The sequence below is a fragment of the Pan troglodytes genome, chromosome 7 (assembly GCF_028858775.2).
Source record: "Pan troglodytes isolate AG18354 chromosome 7, NHGRI_mPanTro3-v2.0_pri, whole genome shotgun sequence".
Lineage (NCBI taxonomy): Eukaryota > Metazoa > Chordata > Mammalia > Primates > Hominidae > Pan > Pan troglodytes.
Window position 1 is genome coordinate 76,767,656 of NC_072405.2, and position 21,890 is coordinate 76,789,545.

At 36.0% G+C, this 21,890-nt stretch overlaps 1 protein-coding gene across 5 annotated transcripts in view; it reads left to right on the forward strand.

The window, feature by feature from the left end:
* Nucleotides 1-21,890, forward strand: part of PREX2 (phosphatidylinositol-3,4,5-trisphosphate dependent Rac exchange factor 2) — a 284,958-nt gene that overhangs the window by 157,323 nt on the left and 105,745 nt on the right. For 3 of the 5 annotated variants that reach the window (XM_519798.8, XM_016959541.4, XM_016959543.4), the window contains exons 25-31: nt 190-397; nt 6,536-6,715; nt 9,334-9,428; nt 10,218-10,300; nt 10,981-11,071; nt 11,706-11,834; nt 18,155-18,196. In XM_519798.8, coding sequence (XP_519798.3) covers nt 190-397; nt 6,536-6,715; nt 9,334-9,428; nt 10,218-10,300; nt 10,981-11,071; nt 11,706-11,834; nt 18,155-18,196 — 828 coding nt within the window. Of the gene's footprint in view, nt 1-189; nt 398-6,535; nt 6,716-9,333; nt 9,429-10,217; nt 10,301-10,980; nt 11,072-11,705; nt 11,835-18,154; nt 18,197-21,890 lie in introns of those variants that run through there. The other 2 variants (XM_016959542.4, XM_009455477.5) reach the window with 2 other exon arrangements.

Below are 21,890 nucleotides of genomic sequence, written 5' to 3' on the forward strand. Positions count from 1 at the left end.
AGTAATACATATGTTCATTACCTAGATTTAGTCATTGCATAATGCATATATACGTCAAAACATCAGGTTGTACATGTAATACATATAATTTTATCTGTCAATTAAAAAATAAATGAAATTAATTGGACTGGGTTGTTATCGCAAGTTAAAGGTGATACATATTACTAAGGAATGACTTTAATTCCTCAGGGAAACTGAGCCCTATGGTGTACATTCAGCACACCATCACAACCATGGCGGCCCCTTCAGGTCTGTCTCTGGGACAGCAGGATGGCCATGGTCTCAGGTATCTGCTAAAAGAAGAAGACTTAGAAACCCAAGACATCTATCAGAAACTGCTGGGCAAACTTCAGACTGCACTGAAAGAGGTGGAGATGTGTGTTTGTCAAATAGATGAGTAAGTGTTTTGTACTACACTTTTAAGTTTGCCAAATAAAATAGCCATAAAAATGTGGCTTAGAAAAATTCAATCATTCTCTCTTTAGTTATTGGAAATTTAGGAGATTTGTGCTGATTATATAGATCCTCTTCATTCCAAAACCTTAAAAATGTTTTTTAATGGAAAAAATACATATAGGTATATATTTTAAGTAAGCATTTAATACTAGGGAAGAGAATGACAAAATTCTGTCTTATACAAGGATACTAAATGAGTCTCAGTGTAAAAATATTACCTTGAAAGATATATTTGAAAGAATACCAGTTTTGCATGAGGATTTCCTTGTATTCTTTGTAGTTCAGGGTGCAAATTTTGGTGAATATGCACTCAATAGATATTTATAAAAGACATAAAGTATAATAAATGCTTAACATACTTGTTAAATGAGTAAATGCAAAATTATGTATCTCTAGGACAAATTTTTTTTTCTGTTCTGATTGAATTCACGGCCTGCTAAGCAATAACCCAAATACCTGTGCCAGTATTTTTAACCAAGAGAAAGTGGAGGCAGTTAATGAGCACTTTTCCAAATAAATCAGTTCTAATTCTTATGTAAGAATATGATGGTTGGAGAATTGCCTGAGCTTGGTAGGATGGTTTGTCATATCATGGTATAGGACGATGCTTCACATCTAGTCCAGACAGCTCTGTATAGTCAGAACAGCATGGGGTTTGAGGTAGCTCAGTTTCTCATCTACAGAAGTGACTGAGTAATAATAATGAATTACAAGTTTGTGGTCATGAAAATTATACAAATTAATATAGAAAGTAATCAGCACACTGCCTAATATAGTGCTTGCTCATCCATTCAAGGGATGGAAATTATTGAATATATCCCAAATTGGCAGATTCTGAAAATAATAGAAATACTGTTATCTTCTTTTTATTGTACTCTCTTCGTGAAGTTGTTGATTTAAATGGCTACGGATGTGAACTCTTTTAACTTCACACACACACCTATCATCCTGTACTTCATGGATAATTCAGTTTTGACACAAAATATTTAGAACTTATTCCAAGCCTTTGTTGTAATTAGACATTATACGGATGAAGTCATAATTGACACGATCTCTCATTTTACACATTTTTGAAATTTAGAGATCAAAATCACATTAGATGCATCATATTTTAAAAATTATCCTCAATATTTAGTATTTACTTTGCTAATTTTCTGAAGTTTTATGAGTGATTTAGAATTAAGATTTTGTTTTTCTATTTCTAATATGCTAGTTTTGTATATTATACTGTGACTTTTCCCATTTACAGATGAATTAAACAGTTCAAGATTGCTAAGAGAAAAGGAGAGTATTTTTTTAAGCAATTGCATGACATTTTTGAATTGTGTTGGAATCCTTGTGACAGCAGTTTATATTTTAGGATATGATATTTTACTTCATTTAATAAATGAGATTTTATTGCATGATATATTTTAGAAACCAGTTATTGTCTCCCAGAGGTATTTATGAAGTATATAGAATTTTTATTAATAAGGCAATAAATAGTGGCATTGAATCATAGCTCCTAGGCCTCAAAGGGATTTTAAGAAAACATCTGGACCAATCCCATACTTCCAGTTCCAAGAGTTGTTATTGCCATTTTGGGATGAGTCTTGTCAATGGCAAGATTATTGATGTGCCTCAGCTGACACTGCTCAGGGACTAATCTTTAACTCATTGGCGATCTAGCACTGCCTCACAATCCTCCAGACTTTGTCTTTGTTAATTTATTGACTTTTTTTTTTTAAGGTTCAGGTAATGTAGAAATATTTTTAGGAAAAAGATGTAAACCCAAGGAGCTCCTTTTACTTGGTTTAAAATATTTATATTTAAGACACTAGTTTCAGACTAGTTATTTTTTATTAACTAAAACTACTTAAAATGGTTGTTTTTCACTGAAGATTTCCCCACCCTGTTATTCTAAAAACCTCTACCCAACTGAGTGTGTTTATTAGAAAAGTGGCACACAGTGAGCAAATGATTGGAGAAACCACCTTGGTCTTCTTTGGGTACACCACATCATGTAATTCTAAGTATAAATAGGTTCCACACAACTTAGTGTGCAATATAATCCCTGTAAAACAGTACAATTATTTTAAGTGCCTGGATTCCCCCTTGCCTTTAATATTCAGAGATGCTGCCATGCAGTCGAGGTTAACACATTATTTAAAAATCTAGTATCTGAACAATTTTCTCACCCTATAGTAATTGTTCCTGGTCAGAGATGTCTTTGCAAGTGAAGAAGCAGATCTCGGATGTGTTGCCGAGTTTTAAGAGAAACTGCCTGATAGCACCTCAGTGTTAGCTTTTCTAGAAGTTATTCATCCCTGTGAAAGGTCCTGGGGTTGAGCTTGTCTTATCATAAAGTCTGGTGGTTCTGTCACCTGGGAATACCTCTCTTAGAAATGAAATTTCCTTTAACACATAGGCATTTCACTAAATCCTCCTACTTAGCTTCAGAGCCAAAGATGGAATTAGAGATGAATTTGCTGTCTAGTAACATGAGGTAAGATGATGTAATGAATTTAATCAAGGATTTGTGATTCCAATTTCACTTTGGAAAGTTAAAGACTTTTGCCCTGCAATGGGTTATTTACTGGGTAATGACACTTAGGTATAAGAAATAAGTAAAAGGAAAAATAATTAATGTCCAAAACCTTTGACAGGGTTTTTAAATAGAGGATTTGTGTATTCTCACAGGGAGGAAAGGGGACTGGTAAACATAGGGAATTTGAGAACAGACTTCATTTTGCAGGTGCCAGACGCCTCAGGATTGAGTGGTGAACAAACCACACTTTAAGACAGTTAGTAACCCGGGGGTTACAGATAGGAATGGTGGTGGTGGTGGTGGTGGTGGTGGTAGAGTAATCACTGAGGTTTCCCCAAGCATTTTGCTACTAAATGTACAACAAGAGGGGCACACCATAAAAACCAACTTTTTTATAGATGCTTATTTGCCAGGCAAGATTACATTATTATATACATTGGCTTATTTCATTCTCACAGTACTTCTGTGAGTTGAGTTATGAAACACCGGGATGCACCCTACTCCCTCCAGAGTGTGCAAGTTAGATGCAGGGAGAGGAAATCCTGCTTAATTTGCACAGGATATGTATGTAACAATATGTCTTGCCTACCCCACCTCTAAAATGGGGAAAATAATAATACCTACTTCATAAGGTGCTTTTAGAGATTAAATGAATTCATACCTGTTAAGGACTTAGCATCGTGACTGTCATGAAAGCTGAACAGATGTTAGCAATGATGATGATGTTTAAAAACACACAGGTCATTGCAACATACTGTATACAAAAATCTTTCTTATCAATGGCACAAGGAGAAGATTCACCTGGAATTGCATGCTGCTGAAGGTTTTAATTAATGGACCTCTAGTAGGTAACTTAATATTTTATACCAATGAAAGTGAAGGGATTTCTGCAAGCACAAATATTATGGTTTGGTGCCTTGTTGCTTTTCAGAATCTAGAAATTTTATGCAAAACATGGTGTTAAAAATACCGTTTTTCTATCATTTGTTTGTAAGCCTAACACTTGTTCCCACGGGGTCAATGCAAGCATGATTGCAGCTGTTTTAAATAAAAAGCAAATATCTGAATACAATTCATGTAACTTTGAAAAAAATTATGCTTAGCCCCATGACTTCTAATTTAAAAGATACATAAGCACAGAGGCCTCTTGGCAAAATGAGAACTCCTGCGTTTTTTCCCTCTTTGGTATTCAGAGTTCATCTGTCTGTGCAGCATGGAGCTTGGATAATTGGAGTTAGTCTAATGTTTTAATCTTTTGGGTGGAGAGGGTGAATAAATAGACAATGTGTCTTACAGGACATAAAAGTATCTTTCCAAAGAGAAAAACTGTGTTTAAAATCATCCATAGCTTTTGGTTATTAAAAATGTTCACAGGGCCTCAAGCAATGTAACATAGCTCCTTCAACTTTTCACTGGTGTCTAAAAACTATAAAATGTCAAAATATTATTCAAATCTCACCTCGCTGTGAGACCTGACCTGACTGCACCACTGTTTGAAATGGCAGCTTCACGCTTCCTTCCCTGCTTTCTTTTTCTCCTTACCATTTGCTGCCATTTGATATACTAGAAAGTTTACTTGTTTTTACTTGTCTTCTCTCAGTAGAATTTGAGCTCCAAGAAGGCAGAGGCTTTTGTATTTTGTTTTTGTTGTTGTTGTTTGTTTGGTTGGTTTTTGAGACAGTCTCACTCTGTTGCCCAGGCTGGAGTGCAGTGGTGTGATCTCTGCTCACTGCAACCTCCATCTCCAGGGTTCAAGCGATTCTCCTGCCTCAGTCTCCTGAGTAGCTTGGACTACAGGCTTCCACCACCACACCCAGCTAATTTTTGTATTTTTAGTAGAGACGGGATTTCACCATGTTGGCCAGGCTGGTCTCGAACTCCTGACCTCACGTGATCCACCCGCCTCGGCCTCCCAAAGTGCTGGGATTACAGGCATGAGCCACCGCGCCCGGCCCTTTTGTGTGTTTTATAAACTACTATATCCACAGCACCAAGAACAGTGCATGGTATAATAAATGTGTTTAGTGAAATCACTTAACAGGTATTTATTCAACGCACAGCATTGGGCTTGACATTATGGAATATGCGTAAGAGGTATAAGATATCGTCACCGTCTTGAAATAACAAACATTACATTGCTATGGAAAAATGAAAATCAAGATATGTGCTACTGATTGGAACTGAAAATCACAGGTATTTAGTAAATGCGAAGATGGCTGTTGGCTTGAGAAGCCCTATATGGGTCCTTTGTTTAGACATGGTTTAATTCATTTTGCAAGTTTTTTAGCATGCTGTTTGATAATAAAGTTCAATTCCATTTTTGCCTAATTTTGAGTTAGTTGTAACAGAAACATGCCACAGCCAAATGTTCAAGCCTAGAGTGTTGGAGTCAGCAGCTACTCAAAGTCCTCAGCAGGTTTCACACAGTTCAGTCTGACTGCGGCATTTTAGCCTGGAGCCAGGTGGAGGAGCTCTTTCTGTGGGCAGATTTGGGACATTTCATCCTGGCTGGCTTGCAGATGAGATTGTAATTACCCCATCCTCACATTGTATGTAACTCTGTTTAGTGTCTTGTAATCCCCAAGGCCAAGACTCCTGTTTGTACGAGCAGGGAGACGGATAGGCAATCCAATATTCTCCCTGCCAAATAGGGAATGCCTTGGCAAAACCCAAGGCATAGATAGAGGGTAGGTGGGTTTTTAATACTGAATATGAGCCAGTGAGGACATTAAGGCCCATTTATAGTTTGGGTTTAATATTTGGCTAGCACTTTAAAGATTACTGAGTATTTTCTTTTTTTCTTTTCTTTCTTTTCTTTTCTTTCTTGTTTTTTTTTTTTTTTTTGAGTTGGAGTTTCGCTCTTGTTGCCCAGGCTGGAGTACAATGGCACGATCTCGGCTCACCACAACCTCCGCCTCCTGGGTTCAAGCAATTCTCCTGCCTTAGCCTCCCGAGTAGTTGGGATTACAAGCATGCGCCACCACGCCCGGCTAATTTTGTATTTTTTAGTAGAGACGGGGTTTCTCCAAGTTGGTCAGGCTGGTCTCGAACTTCCGACCTTAGGTGATCCGCCTGCCTCGGCCTCCCAAAGTGCTGGGATTACAGGCATGAGCCACAACACCCGGCTGATTACCGAGTATTTTCATAAGGTGGTGATGGTTGTGCTAATGGCCAGGGGCTAGAGGTGACACCCATTATGCACCAGGAATATTCATTCTCACAGCAGTCATGGAAGCCAGTTATTCTCATGATCTCCATTTCACAAGTGTCAAACAAAACTATCACAGCTTTGTTTTAGCTATAGTCATACATGGCACAACCTGTATTTCAATGAAGCTTTCTGGTCTAAATTGTATGTTGTTTGTATGACTTATTTTGTGAAGAACAAGAGAACTTTGAATGACATGCTTTTTATGCAATAGAATATTTACTTGATATGAAACATTGAAGCACTCTAGAAATATTTGTAAGCCTATTGTATTCAGCAAATAAGGTAGTTATATATAGCAGACAGTTTGAAAATGTGCATTTTTTTTTAATATTACATTGCAGCCTTCTGTCTTCAATAACATATTCTCCTAAATTAGAACGTAAGACATCAGAGGGCATAATACCAACAGACAGTGACAATGAGAAGGGAGAAAGAAACAGCAAACGGGTATGTTTTAATGTAGCAGGAGATGAACAGGAAGATTCTGGTCATGACACGATCAGCAACAGAGACTCTTACAGGTAATTCACTAATTCCTCAAACTCATTTTCTTAACAAAGTCAAATATGATGCTGGATTTTCCGAAAAGATCTTGAAAAAAGTTTTTGATTGTTTTTCTTTTAATTGGTCTTTCACAATAATCACCTGTTACTACCGACCTCAGACAAAGCATAGTGGGACAATGTAATATTTCAAATCCTTCCCTTTTCTAATATGAGTAGCTTGGAAAAAGCATTTTTTCGCTGGTTGTGTGAGCCTAATTTGGGAGAGTTGTTCTGTATATGGATTGTGTAACACAGATAGCTGGTAAGAAAATTGTGCCTATACAGGATTAACATTGTTTTCAACTATCTGTTTCTGTCACTGGTTTATTGGGTAGTGAATAGGAGTTCTTTTGGCCCTTTTTTCTCTCTTTTCTTTTCATTGTCTATGTTCCAACCTAATTGGACTAATGTTCCTTGCCTACCTCGGAGACAAGGCTTGTGGTTTTTACTCTCTTGGATACCTTCTGTATTAGTTTTGTAGGGCTGCTGTAACAGATTACTACAAACTGGGCAGCTTAAAAAACAGAAATTTATTGTCACACAGTTCTGGAGGCCAAAAATCTGAAACCAAGGTGTGGGCTGTGTTGGCTCCTTCTGAAGGCTGTGGAGGAAGGATCCGTGCCAGGCGTGGCTCCTTGATGCGTAAACGGCCATCTTCTCCCTGTGTCTCTGCACGTCATCTTCCCTCCATATGTGTCTTGTGTCCAAAGTTTCCCTTCTTATGAGGACATTTTATAGGGTGGCTTAAGGTCACGCCCTAATGACCTCATTTTAACTTGATTAGCTTTGTAAAGACCCTATCTCCAAATAAGGTCACATTCTGAGGTACTAGGGATCACTTTTCAAACAAATGAATTTTGTTGGGAGACCTAGTTCAACCCAAAATACTTTCCCTCCAAACTCTGTTATTGTCTTCCTACTAGACTTCCAAATGATGTCTCCTCACATGAACTTCCTTAATTCAAACTACTTTTTGTTCCTTGAATCCACGTATCACCTGATACCTCACTGAGGACTGTCATAACCAGCCATATAAGCTGTGTATACAACTTCAGCAGATTTTTCATTTATATTGATTGAAAGCAGAAACTATCTTCTTCACTCATTTATTATGCAGCGTTTTGCAATGAAAAGATATTGATTAAATAGTAATCAAAGTTCTCATCAGAGTATAACTAGCTACAAACTAGGAGCTAACATTAAAAATATACTTTTATCAAACACATGGGGGAAAGAGGAAGATTTTACATAATCCTCACCGCAAGCCTCGGTGGCAGGTTCTGATAGGAATTCCATTTTACATATCAGGAAGCTGAAGCCCAGAGGGCTGATATCATTTACCTATGAGACCAGGTGGTCTGGCTTCCCAGTTTGTCTCTTAACCACTCTACTATTCCAATTTCTATGTTTCCAAAAAGGATCTTAATGAACACATAAGAGTTATTCTAGAGATTTAATAATAGATCAGACAGATTAACCACTTTTATCACTTCATTTACTTTTCACTTCTAAGCATCCCAACTTGCTCTTTAATAGGAATCTGTAGAGTTTTTCCCAGTGGGAAATTACATGTCTAAAAATACTTTCTTACTTCAAGTTCTAGTTATCAGATAATTAAAATTACCCTGACAGTTTCCCTCTAGGCTAAGATAGAAATTTTAAATGTAAATTTAAAGTTAAGGACGTCCTTTTTACTTATTCTGAGAGGAAAGAAAATATTTTATCTCCTGCGCTATTTCTGAAATTTGTCCCTGTTCACACACAAACATATTGAACCTTTCTTTCCTTGGACATTCATCATTATCAAGCACTTCCCTGTGCTAAAAGCTCTGAGGTGGAGACAGACAAGTTTCCTATCCTCCCTAAGGAAGCTCAGAGTGTAACCAATAAGTTATGATTTAAGCTACCAGAAAGGGACAGAAATCACAGAACAGTATTTTGTCTCTATTAGCAAGTTATCTAATTACTGGCATGTATCATGAAACAGATTATAAAGAATTTTAAGTTTGGCATGACTCCTAGTTTTATAGCTAACTGCCCTTAAAAAATCATTTAGGATTAGATTATATGATACAAGAAAATTTGAAATATAATTGAATCAAAAATATGCCATTTTTGGCCGGGCGCGGTGGCTCACGCCTGTAATCCCAGCACTTTGGGAGGCCGAGGCGGGTGGATCACAAGGTCAGGAGATGGAGACCATCCTGGCTAACATGGTGAAACCCTGTCTCTACTAAAAATACAAAAAATTAGCCTGGTGTGGTGGCGGGCGCCTGTAGTCCCAGCTACTCGGGAGGGTGAGGCAGGAGAATGGCGTGAACCCTGCAGGCGGCGCTTGCAGTGAGCCGAGATCGCGCCACTGCACTCCAGTCTGGGAGACAGAGCGAAACTCCGTCTCCAAAAAAAAAAAAAAAAGACAGAAAATATGCCGTCTTTAAAAAGTAAGATAGACTGAGTTGAACAAGTTTATCTTTCTCATAGTTTTCTCTGAAACATACTAATAAATATAACTGATATAAGTTTATGTCATAAGAAATTGCAGGGACACCTGGGCAGATGCACTCTTACAGTAACATGAAACCTGTTGTTTTCAGTGACTGCAACAGCAATAGGAATTCCATCGCCTCCTTCACCAGCATCTGCAGCAGCCAGTGCAGCTCGTATTTCCACAGTGATGAAATGGACTCAGGTGTGTTCGTTGGTGAAGGCCTGTGGGCTTTTTGATATTAGTCCTATAGGAGATAACTTTAAGGTTTTAATTTCTTAGATCCATATGAATTTTTATTTTTACCTTTTATCAGTCACTCTCTGTGGCCACACATACTGCATTTCAGTTTTATGAGCTTGATAGTCTATTTCCCAATCCCATTTTAAAGGGAGTGAGTTAAAAAGCAATGAAATAAGCAAACTAATTGTAATCTTCAGATATGCTCCATTATCTCTGTATGGTTCTATGAAGGATTATAGGTACACAGGAAATATACTGAAAGTATTAGGCATGGTTGATGGGGATGGGCAGGTGTGGAGTTTGAAGCATTTAAGACAGCAGGTTCACCTAAGCTAGCTTTATATGTGGATGTTGAGGATTGAGGGTAATGAGAGAAACAGATTGATATAATTATCTTATAAATATATTATCTTGTGTGTGTGTTAAGAACAAAGACCTTTCATTCCAATTAGGGAAAATCTTAATTTTTGATTATGCAGTTTATGTCAACTCTTCAACCCCTGGAGGAACATCATTTGAAAGAATCTTTAACAAGTGTCCTTTCTGGGAGGCACTCTGCCTTCAGAAGAAATAGTAACATCCCAGGAGCTATTAAATCTTTTGGAACTCTTTCTCTGAACATGAGAACTGTGCATGGAATAACAGCTTGTGTTTAATTTTTACATTTTATTTAATATTAAAATATTTTGGTACGTTAAACATAAGATGAGTGATTTTTGTTTTTGGTTTTGTTTTTGTTTTGACATCTAGGTGATGAACTTCCCTTAAGTGTTCGCATATCTCATGATAAACAGGACAAGATACATAGTTGCCTTGAGCATCTTTTCAGCCAGGTACAATCGGGCATTTGTGGGGCTTTTGTTCCACAACTAAACTGTGAGGAGTCCCTTTTTCAGATGCAGTAAAAGGAGCTCAGAGTTAGAACAGAAAGGCCTCAATCTGTCCTTCCACCTCCTTTACCTCAATTTCTGACATTTAAACTAGGAATAAACATTCCTTCAGCCAACTAACCTAAAGGATTTTTGTGAATATCAAGTATTTTACAGTCCTGGGAAAATTACTGTTATACACATAGGAGTTACCCTTTTTAGTATTTTTTTTTGTTTTTTGTTTTCAGAAAGCTTTTTGAAATTTCTTGCTCAATATTATTTCTAATTTTAAAAAGCACAAGATATTGCCTTGGATGCTAATTTTGTTGTTTTACATTAACAAAATTTATAGCCATAACCAAAATTTGTAGTAGAAGATTTTACCACTTTGAAAAGGATTCCAATAACTTATATAGTAAATTTATATTTTGTGTTAATATATGGTAAGATAGTAAGAAATGTCATTGCAAATGTTATCAGGTGCATTTATTTCAATATTTTATGTAAAGATCGATTTCACAAGCATCATGGGGTTTCAAAAATAATTGTTGCTTTAAGAAAAAATATTTTATAAGATTTACTTTTAGAAATACGTATCATGTACTATGAGAAACACGTAACTCGGAAATCTCTACTATTGATAGGTGGATTCAATTACCAATCTCCTAAAAGGGCAGGCTGTTGTGAGGGCCTTTGACCAAACCAAGTATCTCACTCCGGGCCGAGGATTGCAAGGTAAGCCTTGAAAAATTAACTAGTAGAAGCAATTGAGAAAAACAAGGTGGTAGACAATATAGTCATGAAGCAAGCAGATTGCATAAGAGGAACAATTCCAGTTACTCATGTTTCATAATTCACCAAACACTACTTCTATTCTGATAATTTTTGAATACTTAAAAAAGTCAGCATAGGAATTTTTACATGTCTGTTTCTTTGAAAGTTTAAAATGTTTAATGCCTATAGGGGCCAGGCTGAGCAAAAATAAGTTAATTGGAGATACATAAACATGAAGTTGATTTTGCTGAAACCAAGCGTAGTGTCTTCTTGGCTGTTTCTCAGTGGTGAGGAAAGGGTGTGGGGAATGAGAGTTGATGAATGGAAAGGATGGAGCTGCCACTCTCACAAGTAACTAGTTTTGGATAATGAAAGTAGAGTTTGCATCTAAATTTGCTTCGTTTAAACATTTATAAGAAAATAACATTAAGGTTTGACTTTTTAGATTTAACGGATTTTCTGATGGTGTGGCAAAAGAAATGACCACCATGTCAATAGTCTAGGACAACAGTGACAGAAGAAGGTTTTGAAACCTAAAGGCTTCATTGTTTAGGAATTAGTTGAGACTTAAGAGAGATTTTCTGTGTTTATTTAGAATTTCAACAGGAAATGGAACCAAAGCTGAGTTGTCCAAAAAGGCTACGGCTTCATATCAAGCAAGATCCTTGGAATCTTCCCAGCAGCGTCCGGACTCTTGCTCAGAACATCAGGAAATTTGTTGAAGGTCAGCATGAAAAGCAAAGAACATTGCATGATATTAGCAATAATCAATTTAAAACCCACGAAAACCAAAAGTTTGGTAATGCCTGATTATTTTTTGCAGTGTTTCCTTTTGTGAAGAAAATAAAAGTACTGAAAATGGTGAGGGAGGAAGAGGGCAAGAAGGAATAAGTTTATAGGGTCTTGTGTCCCAAGGTTATAAACATCATGGAGAATATTCTCAGTGAATAAAATAAGGGCTCAAAGTTATGAAGACAAATAGAACGTGAAGAGAATTTAAGACTCTATAAAAGGAGACAATATCATAAACAAATTCTGAAGGATTTACAAAAAGGCATGAAGCAAAAGTTTATCCACAAAAAAAAAATCAGTTGTGAAGCTGTATGAGAATCAAAATAATCACATAGGTTGCATCATTAATTTTTAAGTTTTTATATCAGAAGTGTTTGTCTAAGTTGATTGCTATTAACTACCATAACATTATTTACATGACATTCTATAATTGGTAAAACCTGTAAATTGGAGATATATAACTTTGAGACGACTTCATTGAGATAGATTGCATGTTGTTTAGAATCAGTGTGATTAAGTGAAAACTCTGAGAGTTTCAAAAATGATTATGGTGAAAAAGATAAAATGAGAATTCATCTAGTTTTAAAAATATATAACTCAGAAATTTTCTTCCCAGTGATTAGAACAGTGGTTGGCAACATCTGGAGGTATTTTTGGTTGTCACAATTGTGGGTGTGCTACTGACCTCTAGATAGAGGCCAGGGATGCTGCTGAACATTCTAGAATGTACGAGACAGTTCCTTACAAGGAAGAATTCTCTGATCCAAAATGTTAATAGTGCTAAGGTCGAGAAACCCACACAATAAATACTATTCCTGTGTTTACATTTTTATTCTTCAGTCATTTGTATGTCAGTTGGTTGTGGTCAATAGTATTCAATGGTATTTAACAGAATTACAGTGTAACTGCAGTTATTACCTTAAGTGGGGTAAATTAAAGAGAGCTGTAAATTTTGCTGACAAAAGACAACCCCTTATATCAAATGGAGTCTGAGTTAGTCACTTAACTCTTTTAGGCTTCAACTTCCACATTTATTAAATGACAGAGATGGCTTAAATGTTCTGTGATTACTAGGTCTTCTGCATAGACTTATACTCAAATATAACAACTTACGTTTAGAGATTAGTAGAAAGGAAATTTGTACAGATATGGAATACTTCCCCAAATAAATCATAGTGATTCTATCTTGCGATAAAATCGTGTATTTGACAGCTGGTTTTCTTGGCTATATTTTTATTTTATGGCCTAATGTAATGTTTATCTGTGATACTGTATAACATAATATTTAATGAAAAGTCTGAATTTAAAATTCCCCAAAATATGAATAGCATAAATGTTAAATGCATTTTTGAAAAACTATTATGTTTTAGAAATTTAAGTATATACTTTACTGAGTAAAAGACATTTCTGCTGAATAGATGCCAGTATTATGACACTACTAGAAACTATAATTCTGCAGTTGTTCTCATCATCTTTGAGATTTTATATTTGTTTTAAGGTAAATGCATATTGGCTAGGAATGGAGAAATCCTTAAATCATCTCCCCCTCTTTTTTGTTTTGAACAATTTTATCTTTCAGATAGAAATTTCTAATGCTCTCGTTAGATTCAAAGAACTTCTTGGCTTCTGCGTTAATTTTACTGTTTATCCAAAAGTTATTCAAGGACAGGTTATTCAATATCCATGTAATTGTATGGTTTTGAGTGAATTTCTTAATCTTTATTTCTAATTTGATTGTGCTATTGTCTGAGAGAGTGGTTGTTATGATTTCACTTCTTTTGCATTTGCTGAGAAGTGTTTTATGTCTGATTATGTCATCGATTTTAGTGTATGTGCCATGTGGTGATGGGAAGAATGTATATTCTGTTGTATTGGGATAGAGATATCTGTAGATGTCTATCAGGACCATTTGATCAGTGCTGAGTTCAGGTCCTGAATATCTTTGTTAATCTTCTGCCTTGTGATCTGTCTAATACTGACAGTGGGTTGTTGAAGTCTCCAACTATTATTGTGTGGGAGTCTAAGACTCTCTGAAGGTCTCTAAGAACTTGCTTTATAAATCTGGGAAATTAATGAGAGCAAAGGTAAAACATACCAGACTCTCTGGGACACAGCTAAGGCAATGTTAAGAGGAAAATTTGTCGCACTAAATGCCCATATCCAAAAGTTAGAAAGATCTTGATTTATAAACCTAACACCACAACCAAAAGAACTATAGAAGCAAGAGAAAATCAAACCCAAAGGTGCCAGAGGACAAGAAATAACTAAAATCAGAGCTGAACTGAAAGAGATTGAGATACAAAAAACCATTTAAAAGATCAATGAATCTAGGAGTTGATTTTTGAAAAAATTAATAAAGTAGATAGACCACTAGCTGGGCTAGTAAAGAAGAAAAGAGAGAAGATCCAAACAAACACATTAGAAATGACAAAGGAGATATTATCACTGACCCCACAGAAATACACATAACTATCATGTTATGTGCATTTACACATAAATATCATAACTATGGACACCTCTATGCACATAAACTACAAAATCTAAAAGAAATGGATAAATTCCTGGACACATGCACCCTCCCAAGACTGAACCAGAAAGAAATTGAATCCCTGAACAGACCTCCATAACAAGCTCCAAAGTTGAATCAGTAATAAATAGCCTGCCAACCAAAAAAAAGCCTGGAACCAGAGGGATTAACAGCCAAATTCTACCAGATGTACACAGAAGAGCTGGTACAGTTTCTATCAAAACTATTTCAAAGAATTGAGGAGGAGGGACTCCTCCCTAACTTATTCTAGGAGGCCAGCACTATCCTGATACCAAAAACTGGCAGAGATACAACAACAAAAAGAAAACTTCAGGCCAGTATTCTTTATGAACATCCATGCAGAAATCTTCAACAAAATCCTGGCAAACCAAATCCAGCATCACATCAAAAAGCTTACCTACCATGATCAAGTAGTCTTTATCCTTGGGATGCAAAGTTGGTTCAACATACTCAAATCAACAAATGTGGTTCATCATATAAACAAAGGAATATAAATCATTCTATCATAAAGATATGTGCACACGTATGTTCGTTGCAGGACTGCTCACAGTACCAAAGACATGAAATCAGCTCAAATGCCCATCAGTGGTAGACTGGATAAAGAAAATGTGGTACCTGTATTCCAGGGAATACTATGCAGCCATAAAAAAGAATGAGCTAATGTCCTTTGCAGAAACATGAATGGAGCTGGAGTCCATTATCCTTAGCAAACTAACACAGGAAGAGAAAACCAAATACCACATGTTCTCATTTATAAGTGGAAGCTAAATGATGAGAACACATGGACACAAAGAGAGGAACAACACATACTGGGGCCTATCAGAAGGTGAAGGGTAGGAGGAGGGAGAGGATCAGAAAAAATACTTAATGGGTATTAGGCTTAATACCTGGGTGATGAAATAATCTGTACAACAAACCCCCATGACACAAGTGTACCTATATTAGAAACCTGCACATGTACCCTTGAACTTAAAAGTTTAAAAAAATATATTTCTAATGCAGGATAAAAAGTTTAATTTTTCAAAAAGTACTCATTTTAAGAATCTTACATTTTCATTTCAAGACCTGCTTTTGTATTCTCTGTAACTCATGTCACAATAAGCAGCTATAGGAATGATAACTATATACATACTGATTGATGGATTGATTGATATGTGTTGTGAATTTGGGTGCCACTCTTGGTCATGGGAGTCCAATGGCTAGTTGAGTGTGGTTGGATGGGCTGAGAGTCTTATAGTCAATGGTGTGGGGAGGGCTCTCTGTAGAATTTAAGTTGCATCTCTGGTTGCAAATTTCAGTGAGTTTCAGTGAGCTGTTTGGGTAAGAGCTGTGATTGTCACCATGTTAAGTGAGTCTTTAAAAATGATTACATTTTGCTTCATCTCAATGGACTATGCAAGCGAGAGGGCATGCTGCCATTTCCTGGTAATCCTGTGTGATGTCCGGTCCTGTTAGAAGTTAAAAAAGCATTAGGATCATTGAAATCAGTTGCTTGTTATGTGGAGGCACTCTGAGTAACTTCGCTAGTTCAGCATGAATTTATCCTATTCAACTTAAGTCATTTTCATTCTGCTTCCTAGACTGTCTTTATATAGTGAATGACTTAATGAAAGGTTAGATCTTGGAACTTAATTTAACCTGGCGCTACCAGGCCAGAATTTTTTGGTTTATATAAGCAGCTGGGATGACCCCATTTCTAATGTTTTTCCTAGTCTCCGATTTCAAAATACCCCATCTGTTATATACCACAGGTGATATCAAGGTATCATAATTCTATGATCTTTATTTAGAACTGTTGCAGTGCTATTCAAAAATTGTATCATTATATACTCACCCATTCATAGCAGATTAAACTGTGTGTAGAAGAGAGCAGAGAAGATAGTGAATTAAGTGAGGGCAGATTAATTATATGGTGTCCCTAAGACGATGCCTATCTCCTGCTTAACCTCTGAGGTAAGTTATGGCCTCATATTATCAGCTGAATGAAGAGATTTTTATTTGAGTAGCCCACCATCACCTTAAATTCAGATGTTTATTAGTGAACACATTTTCAACTTTCTGTTCCCTAAAAAGAAAAATGCTTTATTCTAAATCTCATATTTTTTTAGCAACCTATATTTTAAAAAGTTTTTTCCCTGCATTTGTCCCAATATTCTAAAGAGTGTCTCTTCAGTTTTTCCCTTTTTCATCACACTTCAGTAATTACAATGATTTTTCTGGCTAACCTCCCTCTCCCTATCTTTTTATGATTCTTAAAACCATTACGAGATTCATCTTCCTAAAATATCGTGTTCATAATTTCACTACTGTGTCACAGAGTCTTGCGGTGATTTTCTATTAGGTAAGACTAAACACATTGATCTGTTAGAAGCCATTTTTCAGTGGGGCTTTCTAATCATATCCCAATCTCAGTCTCTTAATGATATAATAAAATCTCTGTATGCTAGATTGTTAGATAATTGTTATTCATTCTCTACTATATTCCTTTGCTAGCAAAATCTCTCAATCTTAGAATATGTATCTCTTTTCTTGACAGTGATAATTTAAAGTTTTATGAAATATTTTCTAGTCTCATTTAGAATTCTATACCAACTTTGGCCAGATTCAGATTACAATAATAACAGTCTTCACTTGTATATAGGATTTTAAACAATTTTCAAAGACTTTTCACACATATTCTCACTTATATTTTACACAGACCTGTAAAATAGTTAAGGCAGATGTTATCTTCATTTATGAATGAGTTGAGACTCAAAGTAATTTAGCAATTTTCTAAAGCCACAAAGCTAGTATATAACAGCAGTCTTCTGACTCTTAGCTTATTGTACTTTGCTGCCTCTGAAATCCTTTTCTGCTTTCAGTCTCACTTGTAAAATGTGGTGCCCTTTGAAGTATTTCCTGCATTTCTTTTCAGTCAATTCTGTCTTTCTGACTCTACTGTGAATCTGTCTAGAATAGGATATAACTTAATCTTTTTTTTCCCCATAATCTTGGGCATTTAGCAGGAACTTTGTAAGTTTTTAAATTTACCTATTGCACATAAACTATAATTATTTATTAGTTGGAAACAAATGGACATGTAACTCATTGGACACATAGCAATTCGTATGAAATTCATACACATTTATCAAACATCTGTGATTGACCCTGTGTGGGTTGGAGTTGGAAGAAGAGTATATATATATACACACGTAGGTGTGTGTATATATATGTGTGTAATATATATATACATATATACGTGTGTATATATATATACACACATGTGTAAACTTTGAAAGTTTAAATAACAGTAGCATAAATATTGTTTGACAGTTTATTGCTAGTGATTACCACAGTTGTAGCTTGCAGAACACCAAGCAGGCTAAAACAGCTAAGGATGACCTAAAAAGCTGCCAGGATTTGAATGGTGTTTCATTGACTGATATAATTCAGAGACATTTCAGGATCTTGAACAATGGATAGAATTTGTGTAGGCAAACAGGCAAGAGTAGCATGTCAAGTGAATTGATTTTTATTATCTAATATTAGGTTGGTGCAAAAGTAATTGCTGTTTTTGCCATCCATTGAAAGTAATGGCAAAACCACAATTACTTTTGCATGAACCTAGTACAATAAGATCGTACTAATTTTGACTACACAGTTAAAATATGGTATTTGTGACAGAAAGAGTGAACAATTAACTGATGTGTTTTCTTTCTCTGCAGAGGTAAAGTGTAGGCTACTCCTGGCTCTTCTTGAATATTCAGGTAACATTTTGCATTTTATTTTTTTTTACTATTTAAGTGATTGTGGCCCAGGATCATAAAGGCCTTGAAATTTGAGGACAACGCCTTCAACCGTTTACAAAATAGAAATATGATCCCTACCTTCTCCAAACCTTTGGAAAGATTAGAAAAAGTACTCACATCATTTTAATAAAAATGCAAATATATATATATACATATATATATACACACACACTTGTATTCTCTTATAAGCAAAACCATGAAAACATATATGAATATAGATTTAAACAAAATATTATTAAACAGGAGAAAGGGAGTAGGTTTTGCTAAAGTTAATCATGTCTAAATTTTGTTTATGAGCAAGAATGAATGTATGTAAACATTTTACAAATCTTACATTAAAACACTTTTACCGTGCACTTAGTGGGAGCTCAAAAAATATTGGTAATGGAAAATGACACCAAAGGACAATTAAATATTTGATGAGATTCTAAATTGCAGATGATAGACTGTAAATGTCATAAAGGCAGGCACTATGTCTGTTTTGTTCATCAGCAAATGCCTAAAATAGTGGCTGGCATATAGATATTCAACAAATATTTGTGGCAAAAATGAATGAAAAATTATATGAATGAAAAAAGGAAAAATGTATGAAATATTTCAACAAGGTTTTCATTCAAAATGCATTTACAAGGAAATAGATCGTAAAGACTGGGAAAACTCAACTACATACCGTTTAATTACAGTGAACAGTTTGATGTTAGCCTGCTGTGCGTCTCTTTCTCTAGATTTGGAGATATATAGATATGTTGAATGAGTTACTTTTATTATTTTAATCTATTTCCCATAAAGTATGTGTATGTGTATACACAGAAATTCTATTACATTAACTAGATGTTGATAGGGATTTGTTCCTAAAAAATATAACCTGAATGATTACTTGTGATAGCAGTTAGCTTTTGTTGTGTTAAAAAAAAATTCCCCAAACTTTCTGGCATAAAACAATGACCATTTCTTATTGCTTACCTGTCTAGTGTCATCTGGGCATTTCTGGTGGTCTGTGCCAGGTTTTATTGATCTTGGCTGGGTTTGCACATATGTCTGCAGTCAGGTGGTGGGTTGGCTAGGCACAGGTGATCTAGGGTGGCCTTGCTCACATATGTAACATTTGGCTGGCTGTTAGCTGAGGTAACAGGGCTGCCTGGACTGCCTGTCTCTCATCATCTATGAGGCTAGCCTGTTCTTGTTCACATGGTGGATTTGCAGGGTTCCAGGAAGACAGTGGGAATGTCGAAGAGCTTGCCACCTTCTACTGGCCCCAGCATGTAACTGGCAAGGCCAGACTTAAGGGGTAGAGACATAGATTCTACTTTTGAAGGAAAGGGTCTCAAAATTACATTACAAGAGTGTGGATACAGGCAGGGAAAGAATTTGTGACCACTTTTCCAAAGTACCACACTTGGAAATTTTAAATTATGAATGGACCAAGTTAACCAACAAGGCTTTTTTATTTGTCCATTGGTTTTTTGCCCTAATGAAAAAAGGTTTTGCCTTGCTTTTTGACTGAGTAATAATAATGACAAAAATATCTGAGAGTTTCTGAGCTTTACTAATAACACAATTCATGGACCTCATTTTCTTGGATTTCACTGGGTCCCCACAACCCACCATGTGAGAATATTATTGTTTCCACAGTTTTAAAGGTGAAGAAATTGACATTCTGGCAGATTAATAATAACCAGCACATAGTATACAGTCAACACTGACGTTGGAGCATCTAGAAGGTTAGGCATATTGATGCCTTATTGAATAAATGAATAAATAGTAGGTGGCAGTTTTGAAATTCAAACTTAGGTTTGCCAATTCCGGAGGTGATTCTGGGATGCTTCGTTTTATTCATTAATGCTCAAATGGATGCTCTGGTAGATTTTTATTTTGATTTCAATTTTATTTTTCTATTCCTCTTATGATTCTTTATTTTCCTGCTTTATTTGCTCACCCTCTCTCCCCTCTTCTATATAGGATGACACCAAAACAGTAGCCAAAATACTTTATATTTTTGGCTGTGAAATTATGTTTATTTGAAAAGGGTAGACTGTGTCTTTTAAATATTCTTAACCTCCTTTTATTTCTACCTTTCTCTTTCTCTAATCTCCTTTTTTGTTGTTTGTTTTGCTTTATTTTCCCTGCAATCTCTGTGCTAGCATAATTTCTGAGATTGCTTTTGTGTGTCTAGAAACCATCTCATTCTTTTTAGACCAGCTAGCTAATTACAGATCTTAAACTTCTAAACAGCCAAGATTAAATAGTGTAATTTAAAACATGTGTTAGAAGATGAGTTTAAATAGGTGCTTAAATACTGAAATGAAACTGAAGCCTTTGATAGGTACAAAAACCATTTCTTTTGAGTGTACTCTCACTATAAGAAAAATATTACTCTATGATAAAAGTAAATAATAAAAATCTTACTCTACAACAATAGTAAGCAAAAAAAAAAAAAAAAAAACCCTCAAAATCTCTGTTTTTCTTCTTTTGCTAGTAGCTGAAAGCAGATGTGATTTTTGCTGTAGTTCTTTCTTATTCATAAAAAATAGGAAATGAAGGCAGTATGCCCTGGTCCATGTTTATAATCCCAGCACTTTGGGAGGCTGAGGATGGAGGATTATTTGAGGTTAGGAGTTTGAGACCAGCCTGGATATCATAGTGAGGCCCTGCCTCTGCAAAAAAAAAAAAAAAAAAAAATTAAAAATTAGCCAGATGTGATGGCACACACCTGCAGTCCCAGCTATTTGGGAGGCCAAGGTAGTTTGAACCTGGCCTTGAGCCTTGAACTCCTTAAGCCTGGGAGTTTGAACCTGCAGTGAGCTATGATCGTGCCACTGTACTCCAGCCTGGGTGACAGAGCAAGATGCTCTCTCTTAAAAAACAAAACAAAACAAAACAAAAACACAAAAAACGCAAAAATACCTTTGGTAAAGGATGGATACTTGTAAATTTTGAATGGTTGCATAATTGAAAGAAAAAGACCTGGATATTTTTGCTGAGAGTTAGTAGATTTTGTTGTATTTATGTAACAAATTGCTCCTTCTCCATGAGCAATAAAGCTGAGCACCTACTCAGTGCCAGGCACGGTGCTAGATGCTAAACAAAAAGAAGAATCACAATGATAATGCTACACCACTTTACTTTGTTAAGTGCTTTAAATACTTTTTATCTCATTTATCTTTACTGTAGACCTAAGAAGGAGGAATGAACCCCATTTTCCACATGGGGATCTGATACCTAAAATATGGCTTAGAATGGGTGGTTGAAAGCAGATGATATGCCTCTAAGGAGTGTGAGCCTAAGTCACATGCCGCTTCTCTGGCCTTGATGTACTGATGGTTGCTTGGGAACACAGACTCATAAATGAATGCCCACTGTGCTATATAATTAGCCCTTCAGTAGAAGGATACCCCCAGGTCTATGGTGACCAGAAGAAGAGCCCCAGTACTTCCCTGGGGAGAGGGGAATTTCACAAGGGGAGATAATCTTTCAATGAGTTTCAATAGTTTGATGAGTTGACTCTTAAAGATTGATTTAAAGTTTGCTAGGCAGAGGAGAAGGACAAGGGCATGCAATGCATCTGGAAGAAAGGTATAGGCCCAGTGTAGGCCATAGGGCATTTGGTATTTGAGGACTGCTGAGCGGTACTGTGTGGCTCAAAGAGGACAGG